This window comes from Oryctolagus cuniculus, chromosome 13 (genome assembly GCF_051225735.1).
Source record: "Oryctolagus cuniculus isolate XC-2025 breed Fujian yellow rabbit chromosome 13, ASM5122573v1, whole genome shotgun sequence".
Taxonomy (NCBI): domain Eukaryota; kingdom Metazoa; phylum Chordata; class Mammalia; order Lagomorpha; family Leporidae; genus Oryctolagus; species Oryctolagus cuniculus.
The window spans coordinates 50,447,262-50,463,738 of record NC_142879.1 but is presented as its reverse complement, the minus strand read 5'-3'; the positions used below and the strand labels follow the sequence as shown (position 1 = coordinate 50,463,738).

At 52.7% G+C, this 16,477-nt stretch overlaps 1 protein-coding gene across 4 annotated transcripts in view; it reads left to right on the top strand.

The window, feature by feature from the left end:
• The window catches only part of C13H1orf198 (chromosome 13 C1orf198 homolog), a 34,950-nt gene that overhangs the window by 15,275 nt on the left and 3,198 nt on the right, over positions 1 to 16,477 (top strand). For all 4 annotated transcript variants that reach the window (XR_007909678.3, XM_008268268.5, XM_070055521.2 and 1 more), the window contains exon 3: positions 13,016 to 13,552. Coding sequence is in view for 3 of the 4 variants with exons in the window: in XM_008268268.5 (XP_008266490.4) it covers positions 13,016 to 13,552 (537 nt within the window). In the remaining variant the exon portion in view is untranslated. The remainder of the gene's footprint in view (positions 1 to 13,015; positions 13,553 to 16,477) is intronic.

The window sequence follows — 16,477 nt, the reverse complement described above, 5'->3', positions numbered from 1 at the left end:
CCAGGAGTCTGGAACTCCATCTTGGTCTCCCACGTGGCTGGCAGGGGCCCAGGCACCTGGGTCATCTCCTGCTGCCTTCCCAAGAGCATTAGCATGGAGCTGGACCCATAGCGGAGTAGCCAGGACGGAACTGGTGCTTACATGAGAAGCCGGCAGTGGCTCAACTCATGGTGCCATAATGCTGGTCCCAGAGCAGGATTTTTAAGTGCTAATACTTAAAAAAAAATTTTTTTAGGGGCAAACGTCATGGCATAATGCGTTAAGTCACCTGCCACAATGCCAGTATCCCATATGAATGCTGATTGAGTCCCAGCTGCTCCACTTCTAATCCAGCTCCCTGCTAATGCACCTGGAAAGTACTTGGACCCTGCCACCCGTGTGGGAGAACCAGATAGAGCTCCAGGCTCCTGGCTTCGGCCTGGCCCAGCCCTGGCCATTGCAGCCATTTGGGGAGTGAACACACAGATAGAAGAGATCTCTCTGTCTCCACCTTTCAAATAAATAAATCTTTTTTTTTTTTTTTTTTTTTTTTTTTTTTTTTTTTAATTTTTGACAGGCGGAGTGGACAGTGAGAGAGAGAGAGACAGAGAGAGAAAGGTCTTCCTTTGCCGTTGGTTCACCCTCCAATGGCCGCCGCTGCAGCCGGCGCACCGCGCTGATCCGATGGCAGGAGCCAGGATCCAGGTGCTTTTCCTGGTCTCCCATGGGGTGCAGGGCCCAAGCACCTGGGCCATCCTCCACTGCACTCCCTGGCCATAGCAGAGAGCTGGCCTGGAAGAGGGGCAACCGGGACAGAATCTGGCACCCCGACCGGGACTAGAACCCGGTGTGCCAGCGCCGCAAGGTGGAGGATTAGCCTATTGAGCCATGGTGCCGGCCCAAATAAATAAATCTTAAAAATATTTTTTAAGGGCTGGTGCTGTGGCGTAGCAAAGTAAGTAAAGCCACCGCCTATAGCACCAGCATCCCGTATGACACCGGTTCAACTCTTGGTTGCTCCACTTCCAATCCTGCTCTCCGCTTATGGCCTGGGAAAGCAGTGGAAAATGGCCCAAGTGTTTGGGCCCCTGCATCCTTGTGGGAGACCAGGGAGAAGCTAGCTCCTGGCTCCTGGCTTTGGATTGGCTCAGCTCCGGCCATTGCAGGCATTTGGGAAGGGAACTAGCAGATGGAAGACCTTTCTCTCTCTCTCTCCCTCTCTCTGCCTGTAACTCTTCCTCTCAAATAAATAAATAAAATCTTTAGAAAAAGAGGCCAGATTCCTATAGTAATCTTCTTTTAAAAAATAACTTAAGCCTTTGAAAAAATTAATTTAAAAAAATTTTAAAGATTTTATTTATTTATTTAATTGAAACAAGGTGACAGAGAGAGACAGAGATCTTCCATCCATTGGTTCACTCTCCAAATGGCTGCCAACATCCAGGTCTGGGCCAAGCTGAAGCCAGGGACTCCATCTGGGTCTCCCACATAGTGACAATGACCCTGGATCATCTTCCACTTCTTTCCCAGGAAGTGGAACAGGGGGGATTCAAACCAGCACTCATATGTGATGCTAGCATTGTAGGCAACAGCTTGACCCACTACACCACAGTGCTGGCCCCAAGCACTGATACTTTAAGGGGCTTATGTTTTTGGTTTTTCACTTATGCTCAGTTTCTGTGTCCCTCATCTCAGCAGACATGAGCTTCCAGGGGATGGGGCAGGGTAGATGACAAGTAGGGAACTCTGTAAGGGACCTGAGATGTCCTCACATGGGGAATTGTTTCTGAAAATGGAATATTTCTTCAGGGTTCAGATGGACAAGACAGCACTGTCTTGGCCCACAGCATATAATAGCATTTGCTGATCTCAGGACAGATGTGTAGGGTGGTTGAAATTATTCTTAAGTTAGGAATAAGAGATGGTTTTGGTGAATATGTGGCATTAGTTCAGATGACCATGTTCATTTGACAAGCATATGAGGATACTTCAAAAAGTTCCTTGGAAGACAGAGTTAAAAGATGTTTATTTTGGTGCAAAAAAAATTGAAATCCATGCATATGAGAGGTCTTTAAAAAGCTCATTTTGTCATAGTTATTATGAAAAAGCTATGCATAGATTGCAAGGTTTTTTTTACACCAAAATAAACTTATCTCTTTAAAAATATATTTATTTATTTGAGACGGAGAAGAAGAGGAGAGAGAGAGAGAGAAGTTGGCAGATAGAGAGTGAGTACTTCTATCAGCTGGTGCACTCCTCAGAAGCCTGTTGGGGCTGTGCTGGGGCTGAAGGTGTGCCACGTGACGGGAACCCATCACTGAGCCAGCACCGCTGCCTCCCCGGGTGTGCCTGCAGTTAGGAGCTGGAGTGGTCAGGAGCTGGAGTGGTCAGGCGCCGAGCCCAGGTGCTCCGATGAGGGACGAGAGCATCTTAACCACTCGCTAGGCCAAGTGGCTGCCCCTAAACCTACATTTTAATTCACTTTTCCATGAACTTTCCTAAGTGCCCTTGTAGATTCCCTCTGCCTTTGGCACTGCTGTTAGGTCCTGAACATCCTTAAAGATACAGACGTTCTGTATTACATGCCTTATTTTTTATTTCTACTACAGATTAATAAATAACTTCCATCTGTGCAGGGAGCCAGGTGAGTGCAAATGATTTGATTCTAAGCCAGAGTCTCCCTAAGGGATCTGGACGCTGGTTCGTGGGGTGGGGAGAACAGGATGTCAAGAGCAGTGTGGAATTAGAGTAGCTCCAAAATCCAGCAAGAGATCCACTGCAACACAAGTTGTAAGTAGGTAGGAAGTACATTGTTGCATTGATATTGAGCCAGGGTCCCCATTACCCCTGAGTCGGGCTCCAAATTGGATGGGGGTGGGAAACACTCATCCTATATATTATGGGTATAAGGCCTGCAAACTCATTTGGTCCTTTCCTGCCAAGGCAATTGCATGTGGAACTCGAAATTCAATAAATCTATAAGCAAGCTAATTTTTTTAAAAGATTTATTTATTTTTGTGAAAGTCAGTGTTACACAGAGAGAGGAGAGGCAGAGAGAGAGAGAGAGAGGTCTTCCATCTGATGGTTCACTCCCCAGTTGGCTGCAACGGCCAGAGCAAGTAGGCTAATTTTTAAGTTGATAATGTTGCATGGCCTACGAATAATGCTGTAAATATCCAAATGGCCCTTGGCAGGAAAAAGGTTCCCCACCTCTGCTAGAGATGATATCTAATCCAGCAGTGGTAGGCAGACGTGTACTCTGTGTGTTGCAATGAGCAGCTCTGGATACAGTGGCCTAGAATGCAGGGTGGATTTCTCTGGAATGTTCTTCATGTTTGATGATCATAGCAGTAAAGGCAAAGGAAAGTCCAAAATAGTTAGAATGTCTTACAGCCTAAGCCCATGACGTGTCCCATGAGAGTGTCTGCTGTCTTACCTTGTTCAGTGTTCCCAAGTCAGTTGTTTGTTGGCTGGGACATTTCATGCATTATTAACTTGGTGTAAGTGACATTCTGGGAGAAGGTAGTACAGCTCCTAGAGCAGCCTCTGACACAGGCACAGCTCCTGGGACTGGCATGAGATAGATGTCTGGGAAAGGTGCGGAGCAAAGAGAGGGAGCACAGTCCTGTGGGTTCCTGCTTATGCTGCTGTTAATTGTGAATTGAGAAGGCTTGCTAAAATCACATCAGTGTGTGGCACCCACTGTAACTTGTGTCTCTTAAGTAGAAAAAGCTTGTCTTTGTGGCTCAGAGTTCTGAAGCCCATTTAACGTTCCCTTTCAACAGGAACACTTGTTTATTTCACAAGCTGGTGGGCTCACTCTGTGTCCTTGTCTTTCCTTTTGCTGTCTCAAGGTCAGACTTGGGAGTCCTGTAGTTCGGTGTCACAACCCTCTGGAGGCCAAATAGAGCAGAGGGGCTCGTACCTTCCTCTGTTGAATTTTAGGAATCCCTCCCCTCCTTCCTCCTTAGCCTAGACTCTCATCCCGTGAATCTAGGGATTTGCCATCTCTTAAGACTTAAAGATTTTTTTTTTATTTTATTTTTATTTTTTTATTTTTATTTTTTTTGACAGGCAGAGTGGACAGTGAGAGAGAGAGACAGAGAGAAAGGTCTTCCTTTTGCCGTTGGTTCACCCTCCAATGGCTGCCACGGTGATCCGAAGGCAGGAGCCAGGTGCTTCTCCTGGTCTCCCATGGGGTGCAGGGCCCAAGCACTTGGGCCATCCTCCACTGCACTCCCGGGCCACAGCAGAGAGCTGGCCTGGAAGAGGGGCAACCGGGACAGAATCCGGCCGCCCGGGACTAGAACCCGGTGTGCCGGCGCCCCTAGGTGGAGGATTAGCCTATTGAGCCGCGGCGCCGGCCCAAGACTTAAAGATTTTTAATACCTCTTTGGAGAGCTACAAACAAGAGGTGGCTTTACTGGGGGGAGGGAGAGATGCCCCAGTGCAGGATTAGAGTCAGCCTCCTTTTCCTGCTGTCCCTCAATGGCAGCCTTCCTCATTCTGTCAGTTACCTAGTGACGCAGGACTAACTGTCCCCACCCCCTCCCCCTGCCCATAACCAAATGGCCTGGAGCAGCCTTTGATGTGCTCAGCTTTTCATGGGTCAGTGGTGTGGGCCGGGCTCAGCTGGGCTGTTCTTCTGGGGTCACTTATGTGTCACTGGCAGCCGGAAGGGTGCTGAGAGTGCTCACTCAGGTGTCCCCTGGGCCGCGTATCTCCTGCGAGCCATCCCAGGCTTCTTCACTTGGTGGTGGACGAGACCCCTGGGGGCAGGGCGGAAGCCTGCAGGGCCTCTGAAAGCTTAGGCTGGGATTTTGCACCGTGCGGCTTCTGCTTTGTTCTGCTGGTCAGATCGAGGCGTAAGCCAGTGCCCATTCAGGGAAGAGCACAACTCTTGATAGAGGAGTGGTGGAGAGTGTGTGGCCATGGTTGAACCAGGATTCTACACTCTGGCGCCCGCCTCATTTCATTTCATTGTTAATCCCTGGCTACTTCTTTCCATTTTAATCCAGGATCCATGGATTTTTTTTTTTTTGTAATTGTAGTAGAATATGCATAACATAAAATTCACCATCTTCACCATTTTCAAGTATACGATTCAATTTACCCTATCTCCAGAATTCTTTTCTTTTAAAATTATTTTTAAATTGACATGAAAACTTGTGTTTATGATACACAGGGAGGTGTTGGAGACTTGTAGACGTGGAAAGGTGAAGTCAGGCTCATCACTGAATCCACACTCTCCGTCTTGAAGTGAAATTCTGCACCCACCAAGCTCATTCGTGCATCCCCCAGGTCCCGGGCAACCACCCGGGAAGGGGGCCTTGCCTGTCCCAGAGGCGGAGAGGAGGTCGTGCTTGTCATCTTTTCCACTCAGCCGGCAGCCTGGCGGGCATGCTGGGGGAGAGGGTGCCCGTGGGGACCTGATGGCACATTCCTCTCTCATGCTGCTGACGTTTCGAGAGGAAAAAAGCCCAGCACTTAGAATGCTCCAGACGAGAGGGGGCAGCCAGTGGGGAGGATTCTTTGCATTCCCTGGGCATCTGGGCTGGAGAAGGGGGAGGATGCCTGCTGAGGCAGGTCAGCCCGGGTCCTGGTTAGTGGGCTCTTGGGACCCCCGCCCCCACCATTGCTCCCCTCCGTCACGCTGTCTGGCTTCTCCTTTCTGTCTACTCCAGTCCTCCCCTTGATGTTCGGCTGCCTATTTTGGAATAATAAGTAGGCTGGGGTGAGGAGCTGCCTGATTCCCTGGGGATCAGAAGATCTCTGAGGGCTGCAGAAATACATCATTCCCAGAGCAGGGAAGACTTACAGCCTCTTCCTTTAAAAAAAAAAAAAAAAGATGTATTTATTTATTTGAAAGGCAGAGAGAGAGAGAGAAGGATCTCCCATCTACTAGTTCACTCTCCAAATATCCACAATGGCCAGAGCTGGGCTGATCCGAAGCCAGGAGCCAGGAGCTTCTTCCAGGTCTCCCACATGGGTGCAGGGGCCCAAGGACTTGGGCCATCTTCTACTGCTTTCCCAGGCCACAAGCAGTGAGCTGGGTCAGAAGAGGAGCAGCAGGGACTTGAACCGGCGCCCATATGAGATGCTGGCACTATAGGTGGTGGCTTTACGTGCTATGCCACAGCGCCGGCCCCTCCAGCCCCTTAAGAGGAGACCTAGGCCCTTGTGAGCACGAGCACCTCCCCAGCGCGGTGCGGTGAAGTAGGGGCCTGCACACACTCTGAGTTCTTTCACCCTTGGGAGGCAGCTGTTCCTGTCCCCGCCATGGGGCTCAGGGACATCAGGTAGCTGTGGGGCGACAGGGGGAAGGGAGAAAGGAACTCTTGCAGGGATCTGCCGTGCGCGGGGGCCCAGCAGGGCTGTCCCGCCAGGATGCTGCTGTCCAGGGAGGGTCTCCCTGCTTCCAAGTCGTGGCTCTGCTCAGCTGCCCCTCCTCACTGTCGGCCATGGGCTTTCTGTGAAGCGTCTTTCTCCCTGTTACAGCATAGCTCCCGCCCCGGGCTTCTCCTTCTCGAGGGCCCCCAGCTCTGCCCAGCCATCTCCTTCCCTCACTGACACCTGTTCTGACCACCTTCCTGAGACCCCGAGCTGAGCCCTGTGGCCCCCTTTTCCCGACTCTTCCTGTTGGAGTAATGCGCCACTACCTCAGCCCAGGGGCATCCCAGCCCTGCCCCTGTTGGACCAAGGTCATCTCTGCTGGTCTTCCCTGCTGCCCCTGGCTGCCTTCCCACAGGCTCTGTCCTGCCCTGCCTCAGGGGCTGTGTTCTGTCCTAGAGCAGTTATTTTTCTTCCATCCGTGAAGGTCCCACTTGTCCCCTAAACCCAGTGGAAACCCCAGTGTTTTATGACTGTCACAACACGGCAGTGGCCAAATGGCTCACCACGTGCCCAGAACCTGTGCTATATGCTCCTTTGGTGTATCGCCTGGTTTAATCTTCAGAACAGCCCATTTTACAGATGAGGAAACCGAGGCATAAAGTGAGGGATGTGAACCAGGCCATCCTAAGCCCAGGGCCAGTCTCCTAATGGAGAATTGCTACACCTTCCAGAATCGTCCTTCCCCCGTGTCACTGCTGGGAAGTGCGGCACAAGTGAAAGCTCAGGAGCATTTATGAATTCCTTGTCCCTGAGGGAAGAGGCTGCTATTCCTCTCTAACTTCTTTTTTTCATTTTGAGAGGCAGACACACATACACACACACACACAGAGAGAGAGAGAGAGAGAGAGAGAGAGAGATTGTTCATTCCTCAAATGGCTGCAACAGCTGGGGCTGGACCAGGCAGAAGCCAAGAGCCCAGAGCTCCGTCCAGGTCTCCCAGGTGGATAGCAAGGACCAAAGCAACCTCTTAACCTACTTCTGCTGGGTCCCAGGGTGTGTATTAGCAGGAAGTGGAATTGGACTGGAATCAGCACTCTGATATGGGGTGAGGGCATCCCACATGTAATTTAAATGCCCCCTCTGAACGCCCACCCCTCATCTCTAAGTTTGAGGACCTTAGGCTCTGCTGTGCATCCCTACTCCCTGCCAGTTGGGGGCTGGCTAGGTTCCCCTGGGGCCTGACAGATGGGCATTTTGCTTGTCCACATCTGCTGCCCCATCCTATTGGCCCCCCGGGATCCCTGTTGGGTTTGGCCTAGCAAGCGTACAGGGCTGTTTGTGGAGCCCCTGATCCATGCCAGGAACCTCCTGACTTGGGGCGGGTGGTCCTCCTCCAGGCCCTGCCCTACGCTGCCTCTCTCCAGTGACCGACTCCTGCTGTCTCGTCCCTGCCACGTTGCCACTTCTAGTCACTGCATGATCCTAAAAGTGTTGAGTGCTTTCCCTTCTTCCTCTCCCTAGATGATCCGCGCTTGGCGAGTGTCTTGGGATTTGCTCCAGTAAGCTATGATATTTTCTGACAAGGCTTCTGTAGCCTTTGTCTCAACAATTTAGATCTGCCCGATGCTGCCAAGCCAAACAGTTAGTCTTGGCGGCGCGCACGCCCCCTTGCTGAAATATTACGCATTCCTCTGCGGTGAGTGGGGTGTAAAAATAGAGCCTGGGCTCCGTCGTGGTCTTGCTGTTTTTAGAACGGATGTGGCCAGCTGAGACCCAGTTCCCCACATGGGTAACTGGCGCCTGGCGGGGCTGGACCAAGTCCTCTGGGCAGCTCCTCCCTGGGCTCCGATGAGCACTTGGGACATTGAGAGTGGGGTTGCAGCATTGCTGTGAGGGGAGGGCCTTCCTTATGTACCCCCCCCCAACCCCTGACCCTCTGCCTGGAGCCAGTGCCAATGAGTTGACCCACAGGACCCAAAGGTCCATGGGCTCCCAGCCTTTGTCACCTGCGGCGCCTCTTGCCGGGCCCTGCTCAGTGTGGCTCAGTGCGGTGGCAGGGGGCTGATGCTACCTCCTTTCCTAAGAGCCCAACTCTTTTTTTTCCACAGTGGGCTTTTTCCGAGAAATGAGAAAATTTGCACCTGAAACCACTCCTTCCACCTTGCACTGACCCCCCTCCCAGCCCCACGCCTACCGGTTGGCAGCCCCAGGTGGATGGACGTGGTGCGGCGCATCCCCCAAAGCAGCGTGAGCCTGGCTGCTGTGCCGGCCTTTATCCTCTCTAGCTCCGTGGAAGAATACTCCTGCGTACTTCATTGGACTGTTGGGGAGGTTAAGGGAGCCAAAGTGCCTGAGGCTTCAGCACAGGGCCTGGGACACAGTGAGTGCTCAGCACACGGAAGCTGCATTGTTCTTCCTGAGCTGTGCAAGGTCAGGGGTCAAGGGTCAGGTCAGCTCCACCTCTGTCCTCATGAATAACGGGGTACCTGCAGCATTCCTGGGGATCTCCCACCAGATTCCTCCCCATCTCCCTCGGGTCCTCAGAGAGTCGGGCACGGTGCCCATTGCCCCTTGCTGGGACCTGCAGGCAGCACATGGCATGGATGCCTGGTGTCAGGGCTTTGGGTCTGAGCAGCAGTGTTGGGGGCTATGCTGTCGTCCTGTTGTGTGGATTCCCACAGAGCCTGGTGGTTCTGGAACAGCCAGGGGTTCTGCCCCCCTCACCTTCGACAGTGATTTAGAAGGCATGTGGCAGCAGCGGTTGTGGGAGAGACACACAGAGGAACCAGGTCTGTGAGCAGCGGGAGGCCCTCTGCCTCACGGAATGCACGGTCTGGCAGGGAACACTTCTGGGCCGCCCTGTGTTGGGACCCATAGAGACCACGGGAATGCAGCCTGGGGAGAGGTGGCCGGCACTGACCCCTGAGTCCTCGTAGGAGACGGAGTCCCGGTTGAGGCCCAACATTCCAGGTGGAGGGGTTACTTCCTTAGCTGGCTGGCCTCCCACGTCTGGGACAGGGACAGGCAGAGTATCCCCTTGGCCTCGTGGGTTGATCGAAGAATGTCATGAGGCCACCCAGATCCAGGGGAGAGGGGCAGACCCCCCAGGGCGGTGGTGCTATGAGGTGCACTGGAAGGTGCAGCCTCTGGAGTGAGTCCCCTCCTCCCAGGTGTGCGCGTGGGTGGAGGAGGCTCTGCAGGTGAGGCTGGAGCAGCGGCGAGGAGACTGCAGGGCCCAGGTGGCCCTGGGGGCAGAGTAGGGCAGAACTGCCAAGGGAGAACTGGCAGGGATGGCCCAGGGCAGGGTGGCACAGCTGCTGGGGGACTTGCTCTTTCCTGAGGAGGAGCAGGTGGAGGCAAGAAGGTGCCTGTGGTCTTGGATTGGCAAGTAGGCGACCTTTGAGTATCTTGACTGGGATTCAGGGAGCAGCCAGACAGCGCACACAGTGGTAATGGATGACGAGCAGCCTGGGATCAGTCCCCAAGAGGGAGAGAGGCAAGGTGGCCAAGAGTGTGGACAGCTAGAAGCCGAAAGTGATGGACCCTACTCCAGGCTGGCCCCGGGGACTGCTATGGCAGGTGCTGCTTTGAAAATGAGCTTAGAGTCACTTTTTGCGGTGTCCTGGTGCTACATGCAAGGTCCCCAGTCTAGACAGCTCTGGGTAGAATGAGATGCAGGGGACAGGTTGGGGTGGTGCTGGCACATTCCCCCCCCAGACTCCTGCTTGGCCCCGCTGGATTCCGTTTTTTTCATGGTTCCTGGAGTTCTTGGAGCTGAGCAGAGTTAGATTTAGACAGGAAAAGAAGGTCCCGGTCTCCCCTTCTCCCTCACGCTGCCCCGGCACTTTCTACAGTGCGTCTATAGAAAGTGGATAACAAAGCCCTTCCCTCTGGGGTGGCTCGATGCTCACGGAGTGATGTTTTCTCACAGCAAGTTGTGGTGATACAATGCCACTATTTGTAAAATTAAGGAAATAGGAACCAAGACTTCAAAGCAAGTATGTTCACCCCAAAGCCCCCCAAGCCAGGTAGCCGCTCCTGCCGGCACCACCTTCTCTTTTAAGCAGGTGACTGCGCCCAGGCGGGCTCTGGCCAGCCAGGAAGCGGTGGGAGTGGCCGCTTGTTCTGGCAGAGGGGGTCAAGCCCAGCCAGGTTACACTCGCTCGGGCCCTTTTCACCAGGAACCCCTGGGAACGGCCTCCCTCCCCAGCAGCCCTGGCTCCACCTCTTGATGTCCTCCACGTAGGCAGAATGTGCAGCCTTCCAGAGATCCCCACCAAAGGAACTGCCAGTCCTAAATGAGCCCAGGGTTTAACAAAGTGCATGGTGTTCAGTGCCTTCCTCATGCTACGTCGTCCACATCAAAGGCATCTCTGTCCTGAGTCCTAGGCCCTCTTCCAAGCTGTCTTTAGTGATTCGCTTACTTAAAGGCTTACTTAAAGAAGCCGTCTTCTCTGCCCGCGGTCTTCCTGGATCCTGTTGTAGAGTTTGGAAATACGCAGAGTGTTCAGAATGCTTCACTCCGACACAGTCATTTAAATATCAGATTAGATCTCGGACAGAAAGCTCACAGAAAACACGTATTACAAAAAGCTACGTATAGATTTAAAAACTTTTTTTTTTTGCACCAAAATCAACTTGTCTTTTAATTGCGCTATGTACAAGCCTTCCCGCTGTTGCTGTGGGTGCTCTGGCCAGCAGCTGCGGGCTTTTTGTACGTGCAGTGATGCCTGGTGATAGCTTCCAATCATTTGATCTGGGTTGAGATCCCAGCTGTGCAATCCTCTAATGGACTGGGGAGTGACCCAGGGCAATACACTTAATCTTGCCAAATCTCCGTGTTCTCATTTGTAGAATGAAAAGAATAAAAATAACTACACGCCTGACGGGCCAGACACACTTCAGTAATCTCCATTTGTTCTTCATCATGGCATCTGGCAGAGGCCGGGCTTTGATGTCTGTGTCTTAGATTTTGCTTCCTGTAACACTGAGCCTCGAGGCAGCCTGGGCTTGTGACTTGAACTTGAGTTTTCCATGGCCCCGTCATCCCCTGAGCCCAGAGGGGAGGTCTCTGGCCATCAGCAGCCAGGCTTGGAGGAGAAGTCACAGCCGAGCAACGCTATGCTCAGGACTAGGGTTTTCCCTGGGAAAGCGATGTCTTCATCCTCACCCCTGCTCACTGCGGGGATGTGTCACGAGCAGGCCATTATGTGCCCAAGTAATAAAGAACCGTGCTCAGTGGAGTCAGGCAGCTGCCAGTTTTGAGTGATTCTACCTGGTGACTATGAATGCCCCCCTGAGAGATGGCACAGGTGGCATTCGAAATGGGGGCAGCCCCTACAAAATCAGTTTTTGGGTGTGCATGTAAAAACACCATTAGAGAAAAGGTTCAGACCTTTTGTGGTTGGATGTTTCATTTGTGAGAATCTATGAAGACATTAATCCTAAGAGGGAGAGTTGTTCAAGACAACCTTAATCATAACAGTGGAGATCAGAAAGAACAAATTGGTAATAGGTAGGTGTTGGGTCAGCTGCTGATCGAGATAATAAAAATAATGGTTATGAAGTCTGTGCAGCAATGTAGCAGAACCCCCAAATTGTGTGCCTGTAATAGGACCATAGCCTTGTAACATATTTATGAAAAAGGTTGCACAAAACCCCCAAAATAGTAGTGATATTGTAATGTAATTTTTAAAAATTTTATTGGTTGATTTTTTTAAAGATTTTATTATTTTATTTATTTGAGAGAGTTACAGAGAGACGTGGAGACAGAGAGAAAGGTCTTCCATCTGATGGTTCGCTCCCCAGATGGCTGCAACGGCTGGAGCTGCGCCGATCTGAAGCCAGGAGCCAGGAGCCTCCTCTGGGTCTCCCATGTGGGTGCAGGGTCCCAAGCACTTGGGCCATCTTCCACTGCTTTCCCAGGCCATAGCAGAGAGCTGGATCAGAAGTGGAGCAGCTGGGACTCGAACCAGCGCCCATATGGGATGCTGGTGCTTCAGGCCAGGGCGTTAACCTGCTGGGCCACAGTGCCGGCCCCACCTTTATTTATTTTTTAAAAGGAGGGGGCTTGGGGATTGAGGAAGTAGAAATGGTGGGGAAGGAAGAAAGACATTTTCAGGATTGATAATAGAAATGACTGAGATCATGCGTTGCTTATTCTGCAGAGTGTGGAAGACTAGGTTGTCCTCTGTGTTCTTGTCTAAAGAGGAGCTTTGGTTTCCACATAATGATTTGTTGATCAGAACAACTCAGCAGGCTCATTTGTAGGTCACATGTGGCTTGCAGAAAGCATTTTGTGGGCATGGGTGTGGGCTGTGCTGGGTGCGGGGCCCTTCCCTGCCTGCTCTCATTCTGTTGCACCGTGCACCCCTCCTTGTCTTCCTCACAGTGGGGGCCGTCACCTGTTAGGCAGCTGCCCCCAGGAAGGCTGGAGGAGATAGGTAGGTGCTCCGCTTGCCCATCAGTAAGGTAGCCTCGTGCATGAAGGGGCCTTGGTGTCTAGGCTTCTAGACACCAAGATTAAGTGTGTGTGCGATGGCGGTTTTGCCAGTCACCGCGCAGGCCAGACCGAAAGCGCTGTGGTACTGTGGAGTGTGTGGGTCCTTATGCCAGGGCTGGGCTGCCTGAGCTGGCGTACCTGTTCTGGCCGGAGTCTAAAGGCTGCTTTCTCTTCTCTCTCCTTTCCCCTGTCTCACCATAGAGCCAAATGGAGTTCAGCATCTCCTCCTTGTCCATCCAGGAGCCAAGCAACAGCACGGCCGCCAGCGAGCCAAGGTCACTGTGCAAAGCCGCCCAGGGCTCCCAGGCCTTCAAGGCTCCCCAGGGCAGCAGGTCCTCCAGCCTGGACGCTCTGGGTCCTGCCCGGAAGGAAGAGGAGTCATCCTTCTGGAAGATCAATGCAGAGCGGTCCCGGGGCGAGGGGCCTGAGGCAGAGTTCCAGTCGCTGACCCCCAGCCAGATCAAGTCCATGGAGAAGGGGGAGAAGGTCTTGGCTGCCTGTTACCGGCAGGAACCCAGCCAGAAGGACAGGGAGGCCAAAGCAGAGAGGCCCAGCGCCGTCCGCCAGGAGCAGCGCTTCCTTCCCCCTGCGGAGCACGAGAGACCCCAGCCGGGCCAGGGTTCCACCAGCGTGTTGCCCGAGGCCACCGCTCCAGAGGCCGACAGGAAGCTGCCGTCTCCCGCCGCCAGGCAGGACGACATGGAGGACGCTTTGTTCTCGGAACCCAAGCCTGCACAGGTGGGTGGCTGCGCCATCCTCCACTACTTTCCCACGCACATTAACAGGGCACTGGATCAGAAGTGGAGCAGCCGGGACTCGAACCGATGCTCATATGGGATGCTGGCATTGCAGGCAGCCGCTTTACTGTCTATGCCTCAAGGCCAGCCTCACTCTTTTTTTTTTTCTTTTAACATTAAATTTTCTTTTTTACTGTGGTAAAATGCAGATATCATGAAATTTACCATTTTAATCATTTTTAAGTTAAATTCATGACATTAATTTGATTCTTAATACCCTACAAGCAGCACCACCATCTTCCTCCAGAACTCTTCAGTCCTGCCACACTGAAGCTCCGTTAAACACAAACTCCCCATTCCTCCACCTCTGAGTCCCTGCACCCCTTTCCACTTTCTGTCCCGGTGCACCTGTCTATTCCAGGCACCCTGCGTAGCTGCAGTCATAGAGAATCTGTCCTTGTTGACTGGCGTGTTTCACTTGACCTCATCTTCAGGGCTCATCCACGTGGCAGTGGGCGTCAGAATTTCCTTTTAAGGCTGAATCATCGTCCCGTGGTGTGGCTGTCCCACACTGTGTCCAGTCATCTGAGGGTGCCCGCTTGGGTTGCTTCTACCTTTTGATTATTATGAATAGCGTTGCTGTGAACCTGAGTGTACAAGTACTTCTCTGAGGCCGGCGCCACGGCTCACTAGGCTAATCCTCCGCCTGCGGTGCAGGCACACCGGGTTCTAGTCCTGGTTGGGGCGCCGGATTCTGTCCCGGTTGCCCCTCTTCCAGTCCAGCTCTCTGCTGTGGCCAGGGAGTGCAGTGGAGGATGGCCCAAGTGCTTGGGCCCCTGCACCCCATGGGAGACCAGGAGAAGCACCTGGCTCCTGGCTTCGGATCAGTGCGATGTGCCGGCTGCAGCGGCCATTGGAGGGTGAACCAACGGCAAAGGAAGATCTTTCTCTCTGTCTCTCTCTCTCTCACTGTCCATCTGCCTGTCAAAATAAAAAAAAAAGCACTTCACAAGTACTTCTCGGAGAGCTTGCTTTCAGCTGTGGAGATACAGCCAGACCTGGACTCTCTGGGTCGTATGGCAGTTATGCTGTGACGTGTTTGAGGACCTTGAACCCTGTTTGCAGTGGGCAGGGTGGGCAGCTCAGTGGCTGCAGAATATTACAGTCTCACCAGCGATGTACAGGGCTCCAGGTCCTCCACAGCCCTCGGCAGAGCTTGTCGCTGTTTCTTTGATAGTAGCCATGCTGACAGCTGTGGGGCGGCAGCTTACTGTGGTTTTCATTTGTATTTCTCTGATCAGTAGTGATGTTGAGCATCTTTGTACTATCTGTATTGGCCATCTGTATATTCTCTTGGGAGAAGTATCTATTTAATTCCCTTGACTAAGTTTTATTTTAGCTTTATTTGAAAGGCAGAGAGACAAAGAGTGATCGCCCTGCCTCTGGTTCACTTCCCAAATGCCTGCAATGGCTGAGGATGAAGCCAAAGCCAGGAGCTAGGAACTCAGCTGTGTCTCCGTGTGGGTGGCAGGGACCCAAGTGCCTGAAGGAATCACCTGCTGCTTTCCAGGCACCCCCGCTATGGGATGCAGGCATCCAAACAGCATCTTTAAAAAAAAAAATTTAACTTATTTGTTTGAAAGACAGTTACACACACAGAGAGAGAGATCTTCCATTCATTGATTCACTCCCCCGAGGGCCACAACGGCCAACTTTGGACCAGGCCAAAGCTAGGAGCCAGAAGCTTCCTCTGGATATCCCACATGGGTGCGGGGGCACAAACACTTAAGCCATCTTCCCCTGCTTTTCCCAGGCCATCAGCAGGGAGTTGGAAATCGATTGGGCGCCCATATGTTATGCCAGTGTTGCAGGCGATGGCTTTACCCACAATGCCACAGCGCCAGTCCCCCTCCCCCAGTAAAGCATCATCTTAGCCTATGTGCCAAATGCCAGCCCCTGCCCATTTTATGTTGGGTTGTTTACTGTTTTCTTATTGACTTGTGGTCCTCTATGACTCTGGGTGTTTCCTGGAGGGCATTTCTGGTGCTCTCATGCCTCTCCACAGATGACTGCCTCTGTTGTCCTCCTGTAGAAGGGGAGCCTGGAGATTCTAGCACCTTCCGCCTTGCACCTGCTCCACATCAGGGGTGCACCTGTCCCCTTCCTCTGTGTTGACCCACTTCTCAAGCCAGCGTGCTCAGCCCACTCCCTGCCTGTTTCTAGTACCCTACTCATCTCATCTTCCTGTGTTGTCTGCGTCTTCCTGCCTGTCTACCATCTCATCCTCCTGTGTTCTGTCTCCATCTCCCTGCCTGTGTACTGTCTCGTCTTCCTGAGTTCCCCTCCATCTTCCTGCCTGTCTACCCTCTCGTCTTCCTGTGTTCTGTCTCCCTGCCTGTCTACCGTCTCATCCTCCTGTGTTCTGTCTCCGTCTCCCTGCCTGTCTACTCCTTCCTACAGGCAGGTTCCACTATCCCCACCCCTGCTGTGCCCTTTCCCTGGGACTCTGCAGCGAGGGCTTCATCAGAAGGAAGAAGTTACACAGAGCCGGGATTGTGCGTCTTGATTGTAAAGAGACGGTCTCCAAGCCTTGTGCAGGGGGAGTGGGGAGCAGGAGGGAGCTCCGACACTAGCTTGAAAGAGCAGAGGGCAGGGTGAAACGCCAGCCCCCATAAGAAACTGGAAGGAAAACTTGGCGGGACTCCTGTTTTCTGGGTTTTGCCTCACTCAGCATCAGCCTCCCTTTGCCGCCAAGCTGGGCCTGTTCAGCTTCCAGGGTAAGTCACGGGTCTGCTGTGTGTACGCCTCCGCCAGGCGCCTCTGTTTCCAGCCACGTGGAGCGCGGCGGGTCACGGTCCTTAATTAGCATGCCAGCAGCTGATCCGGTGACTTGGGTTAGGTGGGCAGACACCCTGCCTGGTGGTGG